At 24.7% G+C, this 9,660-nt stretch overlaps 1 protein-coding gene and 1 long non-coding RNA gene across 2 annotated transcripts; one reads left to right on the top strand and one right to left on the bottom strand.

Moving 5' to 3' along the window:
• The first annotated feature begins 65 nt into the window (after positions 1–65).
• LOC126549831 (uncharacterized) lies at positions 66–5,084 on the top strand. The gene is made up of 3 exons (XR_007603875.1): positions 66–580; positions 653–715; positions 4,546–5,084. It is a non-coding gene; the product is annotated as an uncharacterized LOC126549831 (long non-coding RNA).
• Positions 5,085–5,862: 778 nt separating this feature from the next.
• Positions 5,863–8,200, bottom strand: LOC114129169 (juvenile hormone acid O-methyltransferase-like). Its single transcript, XM_027993820.2, has 4 exons — positions 7,997–8,200; positions 7,626–7,925; positions 6,996–7,131; positions 5,863–6,060 (listed from the first exon to the last, which is right to left on the bottom strand). The coding sequence occupies exons 1-4, from the start codon at positions 8,183–8,185 to the stop codon at positions 5,885–5,887; spliced, it is 801 nt and encodes a 266-aa protein (XP_027849621.2). The 5' UTR covers positions 8,186–8,200; the 3' UTR covers positions 5,863–5,884.
• Between the last annotated feature and the right edge of the window lie 1,460 nt (positions 8,201–9,660).

The raw sequence follows: 9,660 nt of genomic DNA, 5'->3' as shown, positions 1-9,660 counted from the left end.
CTCTAGCGTCTGCATGTTGTACTGCAATCATTGCATTTAGGTATGAACCAAGGTTTAAAAATATCAAATAATAATAAACCTCGGTTACCGGGCTGAACGAGAATATTATTATCAAGATCTTGTATTATTATATCAACAATTGATTACAAATACGATACTACGATAGTGTTATGGTTATCCACGGTCTTAGAAGATCTTCTAAGACCGTGGATATTTATTTTATATAAGGTGTATTGATATATAATATTATATATATGATATATATATATCAATACACCTTGATATCTATAAACCTTGAATGTTATCAGTCCTATGCAACTCGATGAAATTAACATGAAATCACCACTCACCAGCGCTTAATTTTTAACTTTTATTCATGAAAATCAATTTTCTCGGCTTCTAAATTGGATTCAAAAGAGTTCCAATCAGTCCATAGAATATTGAAGTATTTATTTAATCATAAATTTGAAAATGATAGATTATGATTTACTTTGAGTACTTAATTAAACACTAACACAAACACTGAATACAATTTGCACACGTCTAAACTGTAAATTATTTTATAATGTTGGTACATTAGGTACAAATATAAATCTTGTTTCATCTATAGAGTATAGAAATCTAAAATTAATATTATTGTTTACCATTTCAGAAACATTATTTATCCAGAGGGATTGGTGAAAAAGGCAGAATTAATCCATCACAATCAATATAGGTAGGAATTTTTATGACTATTGACTAATATTTAATTTTTTAACAATGCTGCCTTTGATTTGGATGATAGTTAATTTGTATGAAGGTATATTGTCTTTGTCCACAATTGTACCAGAAGTCTCACGAATATTATTATTAATTACTTAAACCTTCAAATTAAAATACATGATATCATCTCAGATGCCTCAAAGTATAAAGCATATGCTTTATAAAAATCGGTACATTAGTCTTACAATAAATATTTAAAAAAAAAACGTGGTAAAGTGCTCTGGTGTACATTAGATGCTAACGTGCTGTGTGGATCACTTTTATACCTACTATTTAGAAGAGTAAATTTTGAATCCAATGATAAGTATCATTGTATACGAAAAACGATTCTGAAGCCTGGAAGGAGATAATTTGTCAGCCTAGGGGCAAGGATATATTATATTTTCCATTGGGTGGTGAAAGAGGTGGTTTATGTTCTAATGATTTGAATACCCCAAAACTAAATCTTTAACAGAATATGACAATTTTTAGCTATTTGAAGGAAAAATTATAGAAAACTTAATGTTGACTTTTTAACCATAGATATAAATACAAAAATTCTTATGAATTTTCAACAACAAAATTACATGCAAATTTTTGCGTTTTGATATATTTCGTAAACATTATTTGATCTTTAAACGCTTATAAAAAGAAATCGTGACTAATGAAAATTTCAGTTGTTTATAAATAGCTCAAAAAAAAAGCCATAATATTTATAAAATTTAAACGCATATAGATAACATAATATATAAACATTTGGTGAAAATTTCAAGTATTTACAGTGACTCTCGTTTTTGAGTTACAACTACCTACATAAAAAATCGAATTTTTTGAAAACTAGTATTGCGTAAAATTTCCCGTTTTTCCTGATTTTTTTTAAAACTTCTGGAAATAAACTTAACCTCTATAATTCACTAAGGATATTTAATTTGCAATCAAAAACCACCCCTTAAGTTTTATATAAAACATAACTACATACATAAAATATATATGTCACTATTAATTTGATAAATTCAGCTAGTATAACATTTATACTCTGTTACTCACAAATTCTTTTCGGTCCTAATCATACATTTAAAAAGTAAAAACAAACCAATAACAATTTGTCTTAACTTTTTATAATAATATAAAATTTAAATTATTTTATAAATATTTATTATAAAATAATAAATATATATGATATTTTACTTTTATAAAGCAAGGAACAAGAGACATAAGTTTTTTTTTTTACTAAGTAGGTACATAAATCATATCTTAATAACATAATAAATGATAAATTATGATATTAATTAAAGGCCAAAAAATATATAACATTAATACTCACTTAAATATAATTTTGCCATTCTGTATCTATAACTTAATACAATTCGACTAATAGATTAGTTAATAAGAAGTTTAACAAAAGTTCTCTGTCACTTTTCAACATTAAATACATACCTACTAACTACACAAGGAATCAGCTTTATTATGAACCTAGTGAAGGCATAAAAATGATAATATTTTGTTAAATCCGTTTGAATAAAAAGTGAAATCATTGGCATTTTCAATATCCAAGACTTAGAAATCCATTTTAGAGCATTCATATGTTTTTTTAGCATATTCTACCATTTCTATCGATTTATCAACACCAGCCTATAAGAAAACAATATTAATATAGGTAAATACAAATTATTTATAAAAAAATATCTGAAGTTACGTCACCTCGTCCACATCCTATGTCTAAAACTATTTCATTAGATTTCCAAACCATTTTTTTTTATATAATATATTATGTATTTGAGGTATCTTCGGCATTCTTCCGTTGCACACCATTATCTTTGATATACTACTCTGAGCAGTTAATTTTAACAAACTAAATATTCTCTCATAGAATATTCTTTTTTATACCTGATTGTAATTTGTTTATTTCCTAATAATTAATTATTCATATTTATATGATATTATATTATTATAATATATTTAACTATACAGAACTATAATAAAAATGCAATAATAATGGTTTTAGATTTGTGATAGACGAAACTAATGTGTAGTTGACATGTAGAAGATAAGAATACCAAATTATGTATAAAAAATCTTTCCTACTTTTTATTTATCTCATTTGATTTAAACTTGTTTTAGATGGCTATACTGCTATAGGTTTTTTTTATTTTGATTCTTCTAAAGAAGGAGGTATCAGGTATACTAATTTACTATTTTATTGCTATATTTAGGCGTTGTTTTTCATTAGTGATGATATATTGGACCTTGGATAGGCTATATAACTAATTTAAAAAGAGTCAAATCAAAAATTTTATTATTTAGTTATTTTATTATAACAGATTACTGATTAGTGATTGCATTCAAAACCAGTTAGCAAAATATCAGTAGAAGAAAAAAACCCGCCATAAAATTATTTTTTTTAAATTTGAATTCTCAGATTTACGGTAATAATTAAAATAAACCATACCGCACTAGTATTCCTCGGAAAAGTTATATTAATTTTTTCTATATAACTACTAATATTCGTTCATAATATAGTCGCGTCGTACCCGCATCATAGAAAAATTAATTTACATAAAATAAAATATTGGTAACTATTGATAACTTACTATATTATTTTACTATATTTATTATTATTTTTGATCACAAATTTTTTTTTTTAAAGCGTTTATAGTTCAAATTTTTACGAAATATGTCAAAATCGCAAAAATTTGCAAGTAATTTTGTGGCTGAAAAATCATAAAGTTTTTTGTGTAATTGTGTTTATATCTATAAGGTTAAAATCTCAACACTAAGTTTACCATAAGTTTTCCTTAAAATAGGTAAGAGAAAACTCGAAACGTCATTATAGGAAAAATGTTATGTGCGTTTGAATTTTAAATTTTTACAAAATTGCGTAACAACAATAATTTATCCTCAAACGATTTTAGATATTTGTTATTATTCATTAAGTATTAGTCGTAGATACTTGAAAATTTCACCAGTTATTTAGATTGACATTTTCTTTACACGAATTAATTTTCAAAATATTTCGCTTATTTTAATGCTATTTTTGAAATATTCGTTTTTGTTTAGTTTTTTTTATAAATATCGATAAAAAATTTTTGACTGAGTCAAAATACTTGAAAATTAAAACTAAGTTCCTCATAAGTTAGTCTTATAGTGATTCAAAACTTATAAGAATACATATTCACAGTTTTTTTTATTAGCGCTTGAAGTTCAAATATTGACAAAATTCGTCAAAATTATGAATATTTGTAAATTATTTTGTAGATTTAATTCATAAAAGTTTTTGTATAGGTAGCTAAGAGTTGAAAATGTAATACAAGATTTTCCAAAAATTTGGCTTACAATAATTATAAAAGATCTTAAATTTAGTTGTAATCAGGCCATTAAAACATAAACCTCCTTTTTCGCCAAAAATTGGAAAGTATATCCTTGGCTGACAAATTATCTTCGTTCAGAATCGTTTTTCATATACAATGATACATATCATTATATTTAAATTTAACACTCCTATCATATTATATAATAGTGATCCACACGGCACCTAATGTACAGCAGAGCGGTACCCACTTGACCTCACTTTTAAGCATAGTTGTGTGTGCTTCCTTTTCTTCCAAAAGAAATTATAAAATATAAATATAATAATGGGCTAGAGCTTAAAAGCATGATTAGTTCAACCATTTTTTGCATAATTATATACGTGCATGCTATTCAACATACTGACAAACTACGCTGTTACTAGATGTACGTTTTGAATTGTTGAGTTTTCACAAAAATGCCGCTTAGTATCAACCTGTAGTTAACGTTTCTTTTCAGTGTTTTGGCGATTCAATTTGATGGTATTGAAAATTTCATTTTCTCGCAGTCTAATTGACTGTACATTATTGATAGTATTTTAATTATTTATTTAACAATAATAAGCCATTATTTTTATTGTACAGTATATTTATTTACCTTAAATTAAATTTATTCAGATTATTTTAAATATTGGTGGCTAGAGCCTAAAAGCATATGCTTTTATTATGCATCGTATGGTGCCACGATCTTATACAGATAGTTATTTAATTAGACCTTATTATATTATTCGACCGCGACATACTCTCATCATAGACGTAGTGAGCATGGAACAGCCGGCCAAGGCTTGGCAGTTGGCACAACCGGAATCTTTTTAAGGATATATTAAAATTTCAAATTTGTGTATATTATATTTAATTATAACAATATATTCGTGAGGATCATGACAATTGTATTCGTTGTAATAGTGAAATAAAATTATAAATATTTGTGTACCACTTACATTTTATTGATTTATTCATAATATTCATTTATAACGAAAATTCATAAAAGTATTTGTAGTACAACCTATAGTAAACGAACTCTTGTAGCTTAATACAACATAATCAACAATATAAACCTTACGAGTATAAAATTAATGATAGATACATAAACCATAAGCGGATCATGTCACCCATATACCCGACTGAATATATTTATTATTTTCTAACTTGTCCATTCTATCTTAGTCCGTGATACAATTATAATAATAAATCGTCGTACGATGAGTTGTCTATACACACGCCTTCATTAAATTATACTGCAGTAACAAAATAAATGGATGTTAAATAGTTGTTGATTTTGTGTATTTAGAATTTATATCAATAAGAAAACTAAAATGAAACATACTTACTACATAACTAGCATATTTTTAAGGTTATAAAAGAAATACATTTTAATTTTTCACATTTTGGGATTTTTTATTATAAAATCAATGTTTAAGTTGGAAAAAAGTAAAAAAATATATGTTCAGATTAAATAAATAAAAATAAAATTCAAAATCCATTACTTATAAAATGTATATAATACATTATAGTAATATACAACAAAGTTAAAGGTATATCAACACCCAAACAAAACATTATTCCCCTTTAAAATTTTTTAATGCACCAATAATAATTTTATACATTATTTGTTTTTTATAAATTAAGAACAAATTTAATATTTTATTTTTTTAAGAACTAGAATATGAAAAATATTGAAAATATAAATTATATTTATGAATATTTATTGCAATTTTACTTTATTTTTTAATTCTTTAATAAAACCCAGTAAGAAAGTAACATAAAAGGTATAAAATTTAATATTCATATTTTAAATTTTAATCTTTGATTGCATGCACAGTAATAGGAATATATTTAAAAATTGTTTTTTCTGTAATTGGACATATTTCAACTATTTGTGTCTGACATAATTTTTCTTTAACATGTGCTGCATATCTGTCATGTAAGTGTTCTGGCAAAAAATCGTACATTTCATCTACTGGTTTAAGGGTATCTATTAAACACAAATAATAAACAAAATTAACAATCGATAAACAATAATAATAATAAAAAAAAAAATACTTTGTATGTTGGAATCAAAATGTTTAAAAACTTTTATACCTTGATTATTTAAAAGCTTTATATTATGATAAAAAAGTCCCCTTCTTATACTGTTACAATTTTAAACTTTTAATAAATAATGAAACAGACGAAGAATCTCGATTTTTTTATAGATGACCGAGCCTAAATATGTTTTACCATCATATGTCAATAATGTTTAGAGAGGGAAAGAAAAGTCATACAATTTAAGAAAGATGAGTTTAGTTAGGTAGTAAATTTTGTCACTTAAATTGGTTCTACATGTATTTCTGAATAAAAATTAATAAAATCAAAATGGTATATTTTTTAAATATAATTAGGTTGGAGACTACTAAAATAAAACATTTTTATATCCTTTGCTTATTATAAATTAAATAATGATCATGTAGAGAACAGAATAAAAGATATCACAAATTTTCTAAGAAAACTTTTTTATTAAATGTCAATGAATTGAAGAAATTTCAGCTTAAATAAAGATTTTACTGGCAAAAGAATACCATATTATAATTAAATGAGAAAAAATAAAGAATAAGCAAACATTAGGTTAGGTTAAAAAATGTTAAAATAGGATTAGGTTGTTTAGTAAAATAAAAAATAAATTGACATAATTTTTTATTCATATTTATAAGTTTTCATTTATAGGTTATAACATGCTTTAATATTTGAGCATTTTGAGGAAAATAGTAACATATATTATATTCAAGTTATTTTTCAATGCTTACAATTAAATTTAAGATTTCATTTGAAACTTCAATAACAAGGTATGAAAAATAACTTATTTTAAATAGGTATCTAGTAAAAAATACATTATTGTTGAAGCTTTAAATTAACTCTAATGATCATATTTACCTATAAATGATGATAAATTCGGAAATGTATATTTTTTGACACTTGATTCAAAATTAATAATTCGGAATCCAGCCTTGATTATATCTTCTCTCGTTTCATCTCGTGAATATAAACCATACGGCATTTTTTTTAGATCCTATTAATATTTTAAAATTTTATTATACTAAATTAAATTTAATAAAATAATATAAAATTGAATTTATATGGGTAATTGTCTAATTAGGTATCATTTTAATCATTACACGCAGCGCTAGCTATAGTAAGAACCGATTCACTAAATTATACTATTTTTACTAGATAGAACAAAACACATTAGAATGGGTTAGAACAATTAGGTTTATTACTTATTCTATCAAAATGAAGGCTGGCCTACGAATTTATATTCTGTTACTCACAAATTCCGTTCGGTCTTGATTATACATTTAAAAAGTAAAAACAAACCAATAACAATTTGTCTTAACTTTTTATAATAAGTTATTTTATTTTTATGGAGCAAAGCACAAGAGACTTTAGTTTTTTTAATTAGGTATATACTTCACTGTATATTATATTACCATAATAATAATATATAAAATGATAAATTATTATACTAATTAAAAGCCAAAAAAAAAATATAACATCAATACTCACTTTAATATATTTTTGCCATTCTGCATCCAAATGTGTATACAACTCAACTAATGGATTAGTTAACAAGAAGTTTAACAAAAGTTCTCCGCCACTTTTCAACATTAAATACATATTACACAAGGAATTAACTTTATTATGAACCCAGTGAAGGCATAAAAATGAAAATATTTTGTCAAATCTATTTGAATACAAAGAGCAATCATTGGCATTTTCAATATTCAGGACTTTGAAATCTATATTAGAGCATCCATATGTTTTTTTAGCATATTCTATCATTTCTATTGATTTATCAACACCAACCTAATAAAAAACAATATTAATATAATTAAAAATTATAATTATCAAAAATATTAAAAGTATCTTAAGCTAACCAACTGTTTGATATTATTCTTTAATAAAGGATAAAGAATATCCGAGATTACGTCGCCTGGTCCACATCCTATGTCCAAAACTATTTCATTTGATTTCCAAACCATTTTTTTAATGTATATATTAAAGTTATCTTCGGAATTTTTCCGTTGCATACCATTATTTTTTACGTAATGCTCTGGCCACTGCATTTTAACAAACTAAAAGCACTCTCATAAAATATTCTATTATATAGGTACTTAATTTAGTTCAACTATGATTAGTATAATCATATTTAACTATTCATAATATGTATATAAAATTATATACCTAATACATAATAAGCTTTCCTTATCATGTAATTTCCATAAAAGCACATTGTATTTGTACATCAATAAAATTATGGATTGGTATATGCGCCATACCGCTCGTTTCTTTATGACCTACAGAATTGATTTAAAGTACTATTTAACTAGTATTTATAATCAATGCCTACAGTTAAATACTTATAAATGTTAAACGCACACTGGTCTTCTACCTCTATTACACGTGTTACTTGTATACATAATATAATATGACGTAATACACATGTTTTTATACTTAATTAAAATATATTTATTGATATAAAAGAATTTGAATATCAATGTAGAAATATAGAATTATAGTATATTTAATCACAGTAAATCTAGTACGTATCAATAACGAATTCTCCGGAATGCTCAACATGTTTAAGAATATAAACATATAATCAGTATAATTAATATATTTTACATTTACAGTAGGTATATATATTTATATTCGTATAATATTTAATTCATAATTTATTTAAGTAATAATTCAATAATAATAAGTAATGACTAATGGCCATAGATGCGTGATAGACAAGTGTGTGGTAGACGTAGACTGCATACGACAAGAATATAAAATTTAAAATTTTGTGTAAAAATTGTTTTATACTACTTTATAGTATTTATACTTATTTTGGGGGTCACGACACTAAAAAGGTTAAGAAACGATGTAATGTTGGTTGACTTCCCCTGCAATAAAGGTTTGGTCATGCTTATGGGATATGTACATAAGTATAAAACATCTTTGCCGGTTGTCGTTTGCACATCACTATTCTTAATAGTTAATTTTGACATATAATACCTAATCGTCCTAATCTAGTTAATCAGTTAACAATAACATGACAAGATTAAGAGGACGCAACATCCACATGATGTGTTGTTTCTGTGGTTATTTTTTTAATGACAAAGATATTTTTTTAAAAATTTTAACTTTGAACGCTTTCTAAAAAATTGTGATCAACGATTTTTATTTTTTTTTTTAACTACAATAAAAACAACTTATAAGAAACCTTGTATTAAATCTTTAAGTTATTTTGGGCACCCGAAATTTTTTTATCGACACCGAAGCTCAAAAAGAGCCATAATATTTATAAAATTTAACTGTATATAGATAACACTAATACAAAACATAATATGGGGAACATTTAAAGTATTTGTAATGATTCATTTTTGAGTTACAACTTTATGAAAAAATCGATTTTGTTGAAAACTGGTATTGCGCAAAAATTCCAGTTTTTCCATCGCTTTTTGTTGTGATCCCGAATTTTTCGAAAACTGTTACCAAGGATATTAGACAATATATATTTAACTAATAGATTAGTGGATAGTAAAATGTAAAC

Source organism: Aphis gossypii, chromosome 1, assembly GCF_020184175.1.
Source record: "Aphis gossypii isolate Hap1 chromosome 1, ASM2018417v2, whole genome shotgun sequence".
Lineage (NCBI taxonomy): Eukaryota > Metazoa > Arthropoda > Insecta > Hemiptera > Aphididae > Aphis > Aphis gossypii.
The sequence above is the reverse complement of the archived record's forward strand: the minus strand, read 5'-3'. Positions and strand labels throughout refer to the sequence as shown.

Coding starts and splice junctions, on each gene's coding strand:
- LOC114129169 (XM_027993820.2), bottom strand. CDS start 8,185: ATGCAGTGGCCAGAGCATTACGTAAAAAATAATGGTATGCAACGGAAA. Junction 7,926..7,996: donor AGAATAATATCAAACAGTTG/GTTAGCTTAAGA, acceptor GTTTTTTATTAG/GTTGGTGTTGATAAATCAAT. Junction 6,061..6,995: donor GAATTTATCATCATTTATAG/GTAAATATGATC, acceptor TGTGTTTAATAG/ATACCCTTAAACCAGTAGAT.